Source organism: Podarcis pityusensis (assembly GCF_964106645.2).
Source record: "Podarcis pityusensis genome assembly, chromosome: 5".
Taxonomy (NCBI): Eukaryota; Metazoa; Chordata; class Lepidosauria; order Squamata; family Lacertidae; genus Podarcis; species Podarcis pityusensis.
Window position 1 is genome coordinate 24,663,046 of NC_138032.1, and position 16,953 is coordinate 24,679,998.

General features: G+C 42.2%; 1 protein-coding gene across 1 annotated transcript; it reads right to left on the bottom strand.

Annotated features, from left to right (window-relative positions):
• Positions 1-430: 430 nt before the first annotated feature.
• On the bottom strand, positions 431-16,700 carry LOC308478429 (mast cell carboxypeptidase A-like). Its single transcript, XM_081008177.1, has 11 exons — positions 16,580-16,700; positions 15,804-15,879; positions 14,651-14,775; positions 11,852-11,954; positions 11,616-11,717; positions 10,375-10,476; positions 9,097-9,207; positions 7,763-7,853; positions 5,939-6,141; positions 3,222-3,306; positions 431-2,309 (listed from the first exon to the last, which is right to left on the bottom strand). The coding sequence occupies exons 1-11, from the start codon at positions 16,651-16,653 to the stop codon at positions 2,122-2,124; spliced, it is 1,260 nt and encodes a 419-aa protein (XP_080864303.1). The 5' UTR covers positions 16,654-16,700; the 3' UTR covers positions 431-2,121.
• Positions 16,701-16,953: the final 253 nt, after the last annotated feature.

Genomic DNA, 16,953 nt, shown 5'->3' on the forward strand with positions numbered 1-16,953 from the left:
CCTCTGGTTACATACTTAATTCGTTCCGGAGGTCCGTTCTTAACCTGAAACTGTTCTTAACCTGAAGCACCACTTTAGCTAATGGGGCCTCTCGCTGCTGCCGTGCCGCCACTGCACAATTTCTGTTCTCATCCTGAAGTAAAGTTCTTAACCCGAGGTAATATTTCTGGGTTAGCGGAGTCTGTAACCTGAAGTCTATGTAACCTGAAGCGTATGTAACCCGAGGTACCACTGTAATAGAATCATATAGTAAGTTCATAACTGAGCTTTGATTTGAACCAAGTTCATGCTTGACCATAGCAATAATTTTGTCCCAGACCATACAATAGCTTTCAGGTGTCTTTCTGAAGCAGTTAATTAATATCAAGGGTGAGCAAAACATACCAGTTTGATTTAGGTGCATTCTGTTCAAAACATTTCAGAAGAAACATTTAGCACGATGCAAAGCTTTTATTAAGAAATATGCTGGTTAGTAAGCAATATAAAATAGCAGAGTTCCTTTCAAAAACTATCTATTTATGTCATGTCCTTTAAAATATGCTATGGAGAGATAGATGGGAAAGGCATAACCATAACCAGGAAAAGGAAAATACAATATGTGTCCAATTATTTTTTTCCTGCTAACTATTTGAAGTGGGTTAAAATAGGATCACGAGTGTCTTTAGTACAGTAGAGAGCATTCCACCCCCCCACTTCCACCAATATGGATCTAATTCATTGTTTTACTTGACTGATAAATTTATATTGACATAAACCATGTTACAGTTCAGTTGATGCTGCAGTATCCTTCTGTGTTGTTCAAGTTGTAGATCTACTTTCTTACAATGCTTCTGAAAGTCAGTTGGCGAATTAAATGGGGTGGAATAATAAAAGCTGATCTTAGGGTACCTCAGAGACTTCTAGGGCAGGATCACAAGGCCACATGGACATGCACCAAGATGTGTGGGGGCCATATCCTCACATTGTGATCTCATGCAGCTACATATCATATCAAATCAGTGAGGCCAATCGCTTTGGTCTTCCCCACACTGGTGGGAAGGAAGTTGGGAAAGATCTGATCAGTTCTTTTTACACAGTTGTGATATTCACCCACATCCATTACAGTCACATGAAATAACACAACACAGAAATAGCTCCATTGTGGTTCTCTCCTTCACACCAGATGAATACCCAGGAATGAAGTTAAAAAAAAAAAAAAAAAGGCATGGGGTGTGAAATTGAAGGACAGGGACCCAGAGCTCCCAAAGTTCTGCTGTTTCATTTTTCAGGGACAGCTACAAGGCTGTTAATTGAAAGGCTAGGCTAACCATATTATAGACAAACCCTGGAATGCAGCAGAGACAGAAAGCAGAGGGAAGCCAATCTTAAATCATGTGTACATTGCAGCCAACAATGCAGCTTCTATATTCAAATGTTGATGATGGCAAATGCAAAACCCAGCTGTAGTCTCAATTGTGAGAGAATGGTCTCAGGAGCTTTTTACACAGCACAGTTGTATGACCTGCATTGGTAATTGAATTGTGATCCCTCTGAGCCTAGAATGCATTTCTTGTTTTAAAAATGGCTCCTTCTTCTTTCTATTTTACATTAACAACATTACTTATGTGTACAAATAATGCATAAGAGATCCTAAAAAATGCTCAGTGGGCATGGTGGGGAGCTGTCACTATTCCAAAAGGACCATGTAAATCAACCTGGTTTCAGGAGATAGCAGATGTCTGATATATGCTTGCATAAAACAATAATAAATTTCCAGTAGAACCCGTCCCTAAAGTATCTGAATCAAATGACTGAAATGGAACAACTGGGTTGGATTCAAACTTAGAGGAGTCCTACTGATTTAAGTCTCACTGATTTCAGTGGCTCTCCTCTAGCCATGACTATGTCTGCCTCCAACCCAACTGACACCCTGCAATAAAGAGGAGAGACCACAAGCCTGATGAAGTATTGGTGGCATAGGAAGGTAAGAGAAGATGGCCTATCTTTACAAAAGCATTCATAGAATAATAATAAAGCAATGGAGAAGAATCTGTAGGGGCTATTTCTAAGAGGGAGAAAAGGGGAGGGGGCTGATAGGCAAGGAGGAGCCAATACCATTTGCAAGTAAACGTGAAGACAGCTTCACGGAGCAGAGGTGAGGATATAATTGGCGATGTGCTTGACTGCCAACATCGTCTCCCTGCAGGTTGGCCTTATCTTCGATTCAGGGAGGATAAAGCCATATTTCCCAAGGTCACGAAGCTCAAAAGTGAATGCATTCTTAATGCCCTCGTCGTAAGCCCAGTCAAGAGAGGAACCTGAACAAGGATCTGAAAAACAGGCAGACCAGAAGGCAGCATTTAAGACAACCCTGGCATGAAGGATGCAATAAAATAGGAAGGCTTCTTCTGATAGCAACAGCAGCCCATGTAGTGAGGCAGAGATGCAAAGGACCCTCTTGAAACCAGCATTGCTGCAGATTACCCAGACAGGGAGAGGCAAGGGCTGTGCAGGCAGAATGCAGGGACTCTGAGCATCCCTGCCCTTGCAGCTGCCCTGCCCTGGGGAATAGACAAATCTTCCACTTTCAGCTTCTTATTCAGTCCCCCAAATTTCTGTATTTTTTTTAAACGCTCATGAAAATTTGCCAGTATTTTAGTGTGCACTTCTAAAAAAATACATTTTTGTATGCTGTTTTGACAAATATGAACATTTCTGCAAGCAGTTTCCCCCAATATAATGCATTTTTGCATATTTATATACAGTTAATGTACAATTTACCGCAATATACATGGTTTCCTACACATTAGTTGGGTTGAGAACCATATTGCAAAATTCAGAGAACTGTGAATTTTGAAAGGTGGCTGTGTTTCGTTTTAAGGGTTGTTTTAAAAAGTGCGAAATAAGTAGGTTCATCTTTAAATGCATACAGAATTGAATATATCCCTCATCCCTACCTGCCCCCACACCATTCAGATAAGCTGCAGTGATGTCAGTGCAGCAATGCTCTATCCAATGACCCAATAGGGTCTGATAGGCTGGGCTAGAAGGCAGATCATCAGCATGCTGTCCCCCATCTGTTGTGAAGTTGAGTAGCACAGGAAGGCTACATAGAGGTCAAGCAAAAATGAACCATGAGTTATGTTGTTGTTGTTGTTTCAAAATATTGGCTTTAATTAATTTGATTTGCAAAAGTTCTCCTTGCATGTACACGTCCATAGAAAATAGAAACAAATACTTACAAATTGTAGTGGCAATTGGTCCATAGGTATACTCTGTACCATAGAGGCTAGATAAAGCTTCTACTGCTTCCTTAGCTACTTTGTTCTGTATTTAAAAGAGGGGGGGGGGAAATTAGATTGTTCATGGAAACATTCTTGGGATAGCCTAGAGTAGGGCACAAGGAGGTGTTGCACATGACCCTAGATCCAAGGTAGCTGATTAGGATTTCCATTGTTATTGAAAGATGGACAGACTGAGGTTTGCTACTTTCACAAGGAATTTAGGCTTCATTCCTCTGAATGAGAACAACTTGTTCTTTGCTTTTGAGACTTGTTTGTATTCAGTTGCTTCCCTTCTTGCAGGCATTGGCCAACAGGACATTTCTGTATATTTACAGGCAAGCGACTGTGTACGCCTCTCCCCAGTCTCCTCCAGCCTGACACCTTCCGTTTACACATGACCCCTTTGGGCCAATCTCAAGTCATCTCGTATTGAGGACCAGAGTTGTATAATACAGTTATTCCCGGCTTTCTTTTGGGTACTATTTTGCAATGTGTGATTCTGAGAATCATTGGGCTGCCTCCAGCTATATAAGGAAGCAATTTCTTTTCATAGCTTCTCACCCAGACATTCCTAACGGTAAATGATACTTGTTGGCATCTGGTTCTATTGGATAGGAGAACTACACAAAACTGTCTCTATAAAGGAAAGTATCCCATTTTAAATGTAAGATGCGAGATGACTGCCAAAGTGCAGACAACTTTAAAAGGTAAAGTTGTGTCGGTATGCACTTTGCCAGGAAGCTGAAGGGCATTGCCAGTCCCTGAGCCTCTTGGCTTCATCTCCTCTTTGCTGCTTCTTTCTGTTTCTCTGTCCTCTTTTAGTGGGGAAAAGGGACAGAAACCTCCATATTAAGTTAACATGAGGAGACCCCTGCTGAAAAAGTCCAAAGGTCCATTTAGACCAGCAACCTGTTTTCACAGAGACCATCTGGATGTCTGTAGGAAGCTTGCAAGCAGGAGTGCAACCTCTCCTAGCAGGTGTGGGGATTGGGCCTGTAGAAATGTAAAGTACCGTATTTTTCGCCGTATAGGACGCACTTTTTCCCCTCCAAAAATGAAGGGGAAATGTGTGTGCGTCCTATGGGGCGAATGCAGGCTTCGGGCACCTCTCCGCAAGCAGTGGGAGCCCAGCGCTGGGCTCCCGCTGCTTGCAGAGAGTTGCCTGCATGCTGAAGCCTGCGCGCACTGAGCTCAGCGCGTCTAGGCTTCGCGGACCTCTCCACAAGCAGCGGGAGCGCTCCTGCTGCTTGCGGAGAGTTGCCTGGATGCTGAAGCCTGCGCGTGCTGAGCTCAGTGCGTCCAGGCTTCGCGGACCTCTCCGCAAGCAGCGGGAGCGCTCCCGCTGCTTGCGGAGAGTTGCCTGCATGCTGAAGCCTGCGCGTGCTGAGCTCAGCGCGTCCAGGCTTCGCAGACCTCTCCGCAAGCAGCGGGAGCCAGCGCTGGGCTCCCACGGCTTGCAGAGAGCTGCCTGTTTGGGGGCTGGGGTCGGGGGAAGCTCGGGCTTCCCCCGCCCCAGCCCCGCACCTGGGAAAAAAACAATAATTTCCCCCCCTTTATTTCCCCCCCAAAAAACTAGGTGTGCCTTATGGGACGGTGCGTCCTATAGGGCGAAAAATACGGTAAATGGACAGCTTTAGCTATGGTGGCAATGAGAAGAGCAGGTATGTGTGTGTGTCTACTGAGGACATCCTATAGATAGATAAAATAAATGAAGGCTTTTCAAAACATGGAACTGGGACTGGTTTCTTCTAAATCAAACTCTAGATTTTATTTTGGCAGTGGTCCCAGGGACACGAATCTGAGCATGAGGCAATGAGACCTTTCAAATATCAGATTCTATGGTTTAAAGTATAGCAGGTTTTTTGTAAAAGAAATGTAAACAGCAATTAATAGTGAGGAGATGAGCGCAAATTTAGGTTCCTCTGTTATAAGACACAAGAGGGCAGCATTGGTGTATCTACATTTCTATCACAAGTGTCTATGAAATTAGGAATGCTGGTTTTCCTACACAAGACTCATTTCCTGTGTGATGCTGGCAGGTGTCCAATTCTCTTTAGGGAACAAAACAACTACTAGGAATTACTAAGTCATTTAGAAGGTGGGGGGACGTCTCTGTCTATGGTACCTTTTCCATTGTACTCATCAATATGGTTTCATATGCACCCTTGGGGAGAAAATGCAATAGACTGGGTCAAGCTGACCTCTGCTGCAGTTGAACATAATGGGGACCATAGCTAAGATGTAGACCAGGGTAGTCAACCTTTTTATACCTAACGCCCACTAATGCATTTTTCTTGATTGTAAAATTTCCTTACCGCCCACCAGTGCTTGATGGAAGGAGGATTCAGCTTGTGTTGTAGAACCCCCTACCGCCCACCTAGAATCCTGAAATGCCTACTAGTGGGCGGTAGGGACCAGGTTGACAACACCTGATCTAGACAGTCGAGGTTGTCTGTTTCTTGGCTCTAACCTTGCACTGAATTATTGGAAAAGATTGAATTTATACTAAAACACTCAGATATTTGCATCCAACTCCCCAGAGCTTTGAATACTTTTCTGATGCACTTTGGGTCGTATCTCACTGCCTCTGCTTAGCAATGCCTCAACATATTTGTTTACACCCAATGGCTTTGTGAATGATAAGACGATGACTGTAATAATCTTTTTCTACATACCAGTTCATCATTATTGGGTGCTGTTTCGTCCTTATAGGCATATGGAAACATCAATATCTGAGAATAGGAATGGAAGCTTATGTATCCTCTGATGGAGGAAAGGTGCTCTCGGATGAAGCTTGTAACTGCTTTGATTTCTGGCTCAGATTCTGCCGAGGGACCGCAGTAAATCTGCGAACAAGGTTTATGCGATATACCTATGGCTGCAAGAAAAAGTTTTCAGATGAAGTATTTATATTGGTGCCATTTATAGATTGCTTACTCGCTTGAAGAATAGTGAAGAAGATTGCATTTCTTTCCAAATCAGGAAGGGACTTCACAATTTGCTTTTTGTGTCATGATTTCTTTGACGTCAGTGCAGTCTGGTAATTCCTTCCATCAACAGCCTTTGCTAACATGGTGCCCTCTAGATGTTTGAGACTACAGCTCTCATTTGCCCCAGCCAGCACATCCTTCTTTTGTGCTGATGATGCTCCTTTGATGACATAAGGATAATCATTTGAAGAAAGAGTTTGCTATTGGTATATCTCAGGTTTGGGGAAACTTTGGTCCTCCAGATATTGGCGCATGTCAACTCCCAACTAGTGTTAGAAACTGAGATATGAAAGTTAGGAGCTAAATGGCACATTAAACCTAGGTTATGGGTGTAACAACAGAATGTCTAGGCACACTTTTTAAATAAATAGAATATAAAAGTGAAAATGAATGAACTGCAGCTAAAATATTATATTCATTTTTTTACACGGTCTAGTCCTTACCTGAAGACTGCAGAAAACAAACCCTGGCTTCCCCTGCCTGCCCCCCTAATATTCTTAGGAGGGTATCTTCTCTAGTCTTCAGAGAGTGGTGGAGGCAGAAAAAGGTCCTCCTTTCCTTCCACTCTGCAGTTTTAATCGGAAATCTTAGGAGCGGTACTGCGCCCAGAGTTCAGAAACTGCTTGTGCTAATGAAATTCCTTGTTGCAAAACGCGCCTAGAACAATGGGAGTTTTGAACGCTGCTCCCAACAAACCCAGCCAGAATGGCCAATGGCCAGGGATAATGGGGTTGTACTTCAGAACTATCTGGAGCAACAAAGGTTCCCAATAACTGGTATATAGCAAACAAATCTGTTGGATTTATCTAGTTTTATCATGGCTGCTCCATTAAGACAAAGCTTTAATTACATTTAGCACAGGGAGCCTGAATAGGAGGAAAAAGATGAGGAGTACAGATGACCCATTGGCAGAGGCAGAGTCTGGGAGGAGACACCTGCCACTGCCTCTTCCACTTCTACGGATCCTCAGTTTGGAATTCAGCATGAAGTGGGAAAGGCGTCGGAGGTTAGTGGCCTATTCATAAGTAAGTCCATTTATTGAGGAAAAAGCTTCCATATTTGGATTGGGAAATGGCTGCATTTGGTGTTCTGCTTCAGGTGGGAAAATGCCTTTGGCTCTCTTTTGTGTGATGCAAAAGCCATTCCCAGAAATATATCACACGACCACAAATTTAATGTTCATTTTGGTGTTTTTTGCAAATTCCTTTTCTGAAAGTAAGTAACACAGAAATCATGGGTGTAGCCAGGATTTTTGTTAGAGGGGGGCAGAACCTACATGATTGGTCAGTTAAATATTTCTGTTGTTTTAATTGATTGGGGGTGGCTGTCCCCCCCGGCCCTCACTTGGCTACACTCATGACAGAAATGAATGCTTAAGTTGTACAATTTTCCACTATATTTCTGGAAGTGACTTTTAGATTGTGGGAAAGTTCAAATAGAATGTGGAAATTGACAGTTAGAGAAATGTTGAGTCTCAGTTAATGTCGCTCCTTGGCATATTATACTTACTGCCCCATTTAGCTTTGAAATTCCTGTTCAAGTCAACACCAGGACAATCACTGTTAGAGGTATTCGCACGATTCTTTCTCCACATGCGATCCTGTGAGACAAAATGATGGAAATCTATTCTTGTTCCTTTGGGGAACATTTTTTTTGTATAGTGCATCAGAAGGATTGGGCCCATATGCCCTGCCTTAGGGCCTCACTTTCTTCCTCATGGCCAGCTTGTGGTCCTACCTTATGTCCAGCTGTTAGACATAACATACATGTGATCTGCATGCACGGTGGACTGATCACCTTTCATTCCCCCCCCCCCCGATTTTGCCAGGTAACAATTACCGGGCTTTTGTACCTACATTTATTGGTGAAATGTGTATATACACTGCTAACACATTCCACTTGAAATGTGGAAATGAGGACAGGAGAGGAATAATTTTACTGCGTGTTAAAATTTACAAATTTATGTTGTTGTTGTTTAGTCATTTAGTCATGTCCGACTCTTCGTGACCCCATGGACCAGAGCATACATACATACATATAAATCTATGTATGTATCTATTTATAATTTTTTTTACCTGCCTTTCACTGTAAGGTCCTAGGCCAAGTGACAATAATATAATGTTACAAAGGATGACAAAGGAATCTCCAGGCTGCCAAGGCTCATGTCACAATTAGCTAGTTCATGCAAGGAGTCAACGCTAACTGAGAATGAGTGAACCTTTAACTTCTTGATTCCAACCATGGCAGCTGCCTTAGTAAGTCCAAGGAGTCAGTAGGCTGATGGACCAACCACTTGCTTAGCAATCTCAAGATCTTATTCTTCTCTCTCCTTACTCACAATTGTTGTAACACAGCTGATTCCCAAAGGTAAAGAGAGCACCGACTCTGGGTGAAGGGAAGATACCTGGTATAGGCATTTGGGGGTGTGGACAGGAGCTGTGATTGAGGGCATCAAGGGGATGCAACAAAATAGGACAAATATTGAAGACTGTTCCCCAACACTTTCAATATATGATATCATAGCTCCTTTGACAGCGCAGGCATCGGAGACATGAATACTCACGTTTGAACTCCCCATGAATAACCTACAACACAGTCCTATACATTACTTTGAGGCAGGTCCCATTGAGCTCATTGGGACTTGTGTATAAGTAAGTTGCTATGGAATTGTAGCCATTCCATAAAATATTATGTTCCACCACATGGCCCAGCCCCCTCCCCTCCTTTTCGGTGTCACCTTAATAAATAAATTTTTAATAAATTTATTAATGCAGTAATAATGGATAGAAATAATAACATTCAATTCAGCACACTACTAAAGAGGGGGGAAATGTGGCCATTACTTCAGTCCATGTCCAGACATAGCCGTCAATGTTGAATACGGGAAGGATGTAGAAGTTCAAATCGTTCAAGAGCTTGAACATGACCTTGTCCGTTTCATAGGTTCTGACAGCCTGCAAGAAAAAAACCCCAACATTTTGTGCAATTATACAAATGCACTATTCAGTTGTCAACAAGCTGAGAAGGTTAGAATCCTTCAGAATTTTTTTATTTTTAAAGCAGATTTTTCACCTTTAGGATTTCAGAGCTTAAGGGTAAAATAAAATAAACAATAGAACTACTTAAAAACTAAAACACCTCTTCTCCCCACTAGGGCTGCAATCCTATACACTGCTGCCATGAAGTTCGCTCCACTGAAGTCACTGGGAGTTACCGTATTTTTTGCTCTATAAGACGCACCAGACCATAAGACGCACCTAGTTTTTGGAAGAAGAAAACAAGAAAAAAAGTATTCTGAATCCCAGAAACCAGGACAGCCAGCAGGATCGCAGTGCAGCGATTCCGCTGGCTGTCCTGGCTTCTTGCTTAGCCGTGCACAGCCTCTCCCAGGCAAAGGGAGCCTTCATCCCCTGCCCGGGAGAGGCTGCGTGTGGCTAAGGCTCCCCCAAGAGCCGCGCTCCATTTAAAGAGCATGCGGAGCATGTGTACGGCTCTTGGGGGCTTTTCCCAGAGGAGAGAGAAGGGCAGCCCTTCTCCCTCCTTGGGGAAAAGCCCCGAAGAGCCGCACACATGCTCCACGCAGCTCTTTAAAGGGAGCGCTGAGCAGAGCCTCCTGCCTGTATTTGCTCCATAAGATGCACACACATTTCCCCTTACTTTTTAGGAGGGGAAAAGTGCGTCTTATAGAGCGAAAAATACGGTACTTAGACACATATAGGATTGCACTATGAGGCTGTAATTTTAACTTCCTGCTTTTGGTGGCTGGAGTTGTGGGTTAGAGTGTAATACAGACCCCTCTTTGTTAGCTTTGCTTGAGAAGTGCCACCAATGGGTGCATAGTTCTGCTGTGATGGATGCGCAACCTCTGGCCAGACAGATGGTAGCTAGCAAAACAGGGCATTTTGTTGGGCTGCTGGAAACTTTGTATCTACAACACCACTCAGCCATGAAGCTCACTGGGCGACCTTGGGCCAGTCACCTTCTCTTAGCTTAACCTTCCTCACAGGGTTGTTGTGAAGATGTAATGGGGAGCAGGAGACCCATGTACACCACTTTAAGATCAGTGGAAGACAAAAGTAGTCTGTAAATGTAATAAATAAATAAAGTACTGTTTAGCCAACCTGCTTCACAAACCATTGGCAGAAAGCAGGTGAGATCCACTCGCGTGCATGAATGCCGCAGTCCATAAAGATGACCTTCTTTTTTCCACTCTCCTTCCCAACCTGTTAAGCAGGAAATATTAATCTTTGAAACATCTTTATCCTGTGTATACTATGTGCAGAATCCCCAGTCCTAGCATTCAGTTCAATGGGAGGGTGCATCCTACGGGAAATATGTTTTGGAGAAAAAAATAAGTGGATCTACAGGGAATAGAACTCGGTTACGCATGGACATCATAAAACTGTTCCATGGTCCAACAGAGCAAGTGCAAACAACTTTAACAACTAATCCAGAATGTGGCAGCTAGATTTGTGACCGGGTGTGGCCGCCGAGATCATATAACACCGGTCCTGAAAGACCTACGTTGGCTCACAGTACATTTCTGAGCCCAATTCAAAGTGTTGGTGTTGACCTTTAAAGCCCTAAATCAGGGGCCAGCAAACTTTTTCAGCAGGGGTCCAGTCCACTGTCCCTCAGACCTTGTGGGGGATCAGACTATATTTTGAAAATAATAATAATGAACAAAGTCTTACGCCCCACAAATAACCCAGAGATGCATTTTAAATAAAAGCACACCTTATACTCATGTAAAAACACCAGGCAGGCCCCACAAATAACCCAGAGATACATTTTAAATAAAAGGACACATTCTACTCATGTAAAAACACACTGATTCTTGGACCGTCTGCGGGCTGGATTTAGAAGGCGATTGGGCCGGATCCGGCCCCCGGGCCTTAGTTTGCCTACCCATGCCCTAAATGGCCTCAGTCCAGTATACCTGAAGGAGCGTCTCCACCCTCATCCTTCAGCCCAGACACTGAAATCCAGTTCTGAGGGCCTTCTGGCGGTTCCCTCACTGTGAGAAGTGAGGTTACAGGGAACCAGGCAGAGGGCCTTCTCGGCAGTGGTGCCCATCCTGTGGAATGCCCTCCTGTCAGATGTCAGGGAAGTAAACAACTATCTGACTTTTAGAAGACATCTGAGGCAGCCCTGATTAGGGAAGTTTTTAATGTCTAATGTTTTGTTGCATTTTTAATATTTTGTTGGAAGCCACCCAGAGTGGCTGGGGAAACCCAGCCAGATTGGTGGGATATCTGGGCTGTAGCGTCCTTAATTTGGCAATGCTCATTTTTCTGTGGTCACTTTCTCTAGTTGTGAATCTAAATTATTTATAGCACTTGAGTCAGAACAAGACTCTCACCTTAAGTAGGTACATGGGACGATCCTCATAAGTCTTTCCAATCTGAACCCTCGAGACCAGTTTGGGGTATTTTTTAGCCATTCTTTCAGTCCATGCAACAATCTAAGAAAACACGGTTGTTATAAAACACTGGCATACGTCCGATTAAAATGTCATGAAGGTGAAAAATGATCTACTTATCGTCCCGATTATATATGTAGCTTAAGGGAGAGGAACCACCCCTCAGAACATGGTACCTTTTCCCATTCATTGTATCTCGTGTAGCTGTGCTTCTCGCGGAAATGTCTCCCACCATCAAACTGTTTTTCAATCTCTTCTTGTAGATTATGGAATAAAATTCTGTGGTGGGAAAAAGGACACCAACACATTTAGTTCACGCACATAGCCCCTCCCTCCCCAGGAGGAGATTCTCTGTGGCTCCTCTGGTTTAATCCCTTCATCCACATCCTGAAATTAAACAAAGTTTACACATATGTCAGTGAATGTAACAAGGTAGCTAGCAGCAAACAGTTACAGTGGTACCTCAGGTTAAGTACGTAATTCATTCCGGAGGTCCGTTCTTAACCTGAAACTGTTCTTAACCTTTAGCTAATGGGGCCTCTTGCTGCCGCTGCACTGCCGGAGCATGATTTCTGTTCTCATCCTGAAGCAAAGTTCTTAACCTGAGGTAATATTTCTGGGTTAGTGGAGTCTATAACCTGAAGTGTATGTAACCCAAGGTACCACTGTACTTACCTTGGAAGAATTCAACTCCATTGAATTCAGTTGGGATTACTTCTGTAAAGATTGTGCCATAAATAACCAACTAAATGCATAAATAAAACTGCCACATACTCAGGAAGCTGTGCCACTTCTGACACTAATGTTGTTGTTGTTGTTATTTATTGAATTTATATACTGCCCTATACCCAGAGGTCTCAGGGTGGTTCACAGAACAAAATCAAAATATAAAACCACAAAATATATAATCAAATTAAAAACTACAACCCAATAACCCCTCTCCCCAAAAAACCACATTTTAAAAGGGCATCAGATGTAGCATATTTATGCTAAAGGTATTTTATTCAACTCAGCATTGTGAGGTGAGAAAGTAAAATGTGTTTAATTGATTACTAACTTCCCACCTTTCCAATATCCACTGGGGGGCAGTCAATGAATATAAGCTATGTTTTGATTAAATCAGTGGCAAACGTCTATTTCCCTAGAATTTGCCCAGCGTTAAGGTTTGCAGCTTTTGCAATACTACCTCCCAACAACCTCAGATATGACACAACCTTGATGGCAGAAAGTGAGGAGGAATTAAAGAAGCTTTTAATGAGGGTGAAAGAGGAGAGTGCAAAATATGGTCTGAAGCTCAACATCAAAAAAACTAAGATCATGGCCACTGGTCCCATTACCTCCTGGCAAATACAAGGGGAAGAAATGGAGGTAGTCAGAGATTTTACTTTCTTGGGTTCCATGATCACTGCAGTTGGTGACAGGAGTCACGAAATCAAAAAGATGCCTGCTTCTTGGGAGAAAAGCAACGACAAACCTAGACAGCATCTTAAAAAGCAGAGACATCACCTTGCTGACAAAGGTCTGTATAGTTAAAGCTATGGTTTTCCCAGTAGTGATGTATGGAAGTGAGAGCTGGACCATAAAGAAGGCTGATCACCGAAGAATTGATGCTTTTGAATTATGGTGTTGGAAGAGACTCTTGAGAGTTCCATGGACTGCAAGAAGATCAAACCTCTCCATTCTTAAGGAAATCAGCCCTGAGTGCTCACTGGAAGGACAGATCGTGAAGCTGAGGCTCCAATACGTTGGCCACCTCATGAGAAGAGAAGACTCCCTGGAAAAGACCCTGATGTTGGGAAAGATTGAGGGCACAAGGAGAAGGGGACGGCAGAGGACGAGATGGTTGGACAGTGTTCTCGAAGCTACCAGCATGAGTTTGACCAAACTGCAGGAGGCAGTGGAAGACAGGAGTGCCTGGCGTGTTCTGGTCCATGGGATCATGAAGAGTCGGACACAACTAAATGACTAAACAACAACAACCTCCCAAAAGACAATTCAACTCCATACCATAAATCTATGCTTGCAATCTACTTGGAAAAGTATTAGTGGAAGGAAGATATGGATTAAAGCCCAGAAGATTACATATGAGAACTGCACACTTATGGTGGCAGAGAAGATAAAAGTAAAAAAAACCTCATCTTACGAAAATAAAAATAAAAATAATAATGAATAGGACCCCCTTAAAGAGACAGCAAGACTTTCATTTAATAGCGCTGACAACCAGCAGTTCGACAAGTATGCATCAGGCAATAATGGAAGCTGGACTTTAATGTAATATATGCATTTCTATATATAAATACTTTGATCTGATTATACAATGGGCATTTTTTGTCTAAAAAAAGTTCTTTTTTGATTTACTGGAGAATTCTCTTCTTAAGGAACTTAATTCTGTTTTGATTACCTTCACATACTTAGTTAAATTGTTGCTACAGTTTTAAGTACTGTAAATAGTTCCCCTCAAATCACAGCCAGAGCTGTGGGACAGGGATGGCTGTGAGGTAGAAGGAAGTGGTTTACATTATCCATCCTCCTAGTCCCAAGGTTGATGATGGTAGCAATGAGTAGCAGTCAATGGCTTCCTGGTCCCATCAGTAGAAGCAATCAGAAATCTCACGATGAGTGGAAACTCAGATATTGTGAGAGTAAAGGAAGATGGAAAATTATAAGATGCAGAATTTCACGTAACATTTGAATTAAAGACTTGGGTGAGGTCTCGTCCCATGTGGCTTAGCATCAGCTGAGCAGCCAGTCCAGTTCCTTGGGTGAATATGAGTTAGGAAAAAGAAAAGACCTCTGTGCTTTCCTCTCCATGTTTTCTGATTTAAGCGTAATTTCTCAGTGTCAGTAAATATTGAATGAAATTGTGACCTGGTTAAATTCCAAGTTTGGTGACTACCTCTTTCTTGTTGTTTGCAACATTATATGATACACATACTCTACAATCATCACAAACTAGCATTATGTAGCATACATACCCATATTGTATTCCATTCTGCTCCAGCTCTGTCTGTACAAAGCTTGTCTGATTTGAACCAACGCGAAAATCCACATCTGTTCCAACAACAACGTGATGGATTGAATTAGGATGCCAAATGTCAAGCTGTGTAGGAAAAATTCAGTAAAGTTTGTCTTTAAGAAAGTGTGCATTCTCAGGTATATGGGTTGTTAAAGACTTTCCCAGACATTGGATTGAAATAAAATCTTCTTTCCCCTCCTTCACATATGTTTTAATTGTCTCTATGACAGCATATGCATGGAAGAGTAGGAAATGAACACATTTATTAAGAAGCAAGTTGCTTTGGGCAAAATAAAAATAAAAATCCCATTGAAAGATCAGACGGCTACCAAAAAGGAAGATTCAGGTAATGAGAAGGGCAATTCCTTCATGTATTTTCTTGTCCATTCTAAACGTTAGTGCATGGATATAATAATAATAATGGATATAATAATGTTTCCAATATTATACATTATTTTTAAAAAGTCCATATGTTCTTCTGAAAAATCTTCCCTGCAACTCTTATTGCCAAAGATTCTCCAAATGGAAGTCAGCCTGAATATTTGATACTTATAACTGACATCCAATGATACTTGCTTTCAATATTTGATATTTTAAATAGTTGATGCATTTGAGTGTATCAAAGAGGTGATAGGCAATTCTATTTATTAAGTGTTTTATAATTGTATGGTTATGATGCTTCTTATTTTATACCTACCAATATGAAAACAATAACGAGCTGCCATTGAGACTAAGGCACTCATGTTTTTAAATTCTGAGACAGAAATTCATGTTTCAGAATTTCACACTCAAAATGAAGCGGGTGAATGTTGAGTATTTTGCTCAAGCAAAGGAGATTTTGTAAGCTATGGGGCATTGTCTCTTAATTTGTTCCCAGATCTTGCATTGACAAAGAATGTGCATATTTGAGATGAAAACCCATTGCTAAAACCTATGGAGAAAAACATAAAAATGAAAATAAAAAAAATCCTTCCAGTAGCACCTTTAAGACCAACTGATGTGTTGGTCTTAAAGGTGCTACTGGAAGGATTTTTTTTATTTTGACTATGGCAGACCAACACGGCTACCTATCTGTAAATAAAAATGAAAAACATGTGGAAGAAGAATCTCACCTGAACTGTGGAGGCCAGGTCCTTTAGAAAGTCCACTTGGTTTTCATTCTGAAGTTTCACCCGAAATACTTTCTCACTTCAATAAGAATGAAACATATTTCTAGAGGGAAAATCGCCATTAAACTAAGCCACATCCTGCCCTTTTCCTTCCCCCCAATATTTGGTTCTTTGAGGCTAGGGACTATTTCGTGTGTGGTTGCACAGCACACATTCATTTCAACTGGACTTACAAACAATGCGCTGGATTGTGTGCTCTCCAACTGCTGCAACCAGTAAGGAAGCAAGCCAATTCACAATAAGCTGCCTTAAAGCATGGAAGTTAAATTAAATTAAACTGGAATAAAGTTATACCAGGTACAAGCCCCGCTCAGAAGTCCTGCTCTTTCTGCTCTGCCTAAGCCTGGTAGAGGGAAAACAAGCCCTAAAATAATGTTCCATGCTGGGTTGTCATGTGACTGAGGTGAACAGGATCCAGCCTAAGTAAGTCCCCACCACCCTGTTCCTTCCATGCCTCTTTTTGGGGACTTACCGGTATACCAGCCCCAGCTATGCACCGGTTGAGCCAGAATGAGCAAATTATGCTGGCATATCTTTGGTTGAGCTGGCATTGGGAACTTTATGCAAACCGAGCCAGGAATTAGCCAGCTGAGGTGGTGATCTGCTGCATCCTAAGCTATTCATCCTGGTGGATCTCGCCCCCCTAAGTCTACTAAGCAAAGAAACCAACTTATGGCAACTTTTCCTTTTGGAGATTTCCCACAATGAGAAACTTCTACCTGTCAAAGCGACGAGTGAGAACAACAGCCCGAGGTGCCACGAGGAGACCCAAGAATAAAAGGATGAACCTCATGATTCTGCTTTGGCCACAATCTCTCAGTCCTGCATGCTATATATATATAAAGCAGGTGACTTCCTCTGGGTTATTTTTTAAAAGCTTATTCATTTTTTAAAAAACAGTATCGTTTGGCTTACAAGGAAACTCAGATTTTGACATCTGAGCGATGAAGATAAGATTGTGTGTGTGTGTGTTTAATAATGTGTTGTGAAATTAACAGCGCCCTAGGGTTCGTCAGTGCACACAAGTCTGTACATACTTGCTCAAAATTAGTGGTTAGAGAGTTGGCCTAGGATTAGGGAGACCAAGTTCAAG

Excerpts from the sequence above, each read along its gene's own strand:
- LOC308478429 (XM_081008177.1), bottom strand. The coding sequence starts at position 16,653 with ATGAGGTTCATCCTTTTATTCTTGGGTCTCCTCGTGGCACCTCGGGCT. Across the intron at positions 14,776-15,803 it reads ACCTGGCCTCCACAGTTCAG|CTTGACATTTGGCATCCTAA; the intron begins GTGAGATTCTTC and ends TTTCCTACACAG. Across the intron at positions 9,208-10,374 it reads GCCAATGGTTTGTGAAGCAG|GCTGTCAGAACCTATGAAAC; the intron begins GTTGGCTAAACA and ends TTTTTCTTGCAG.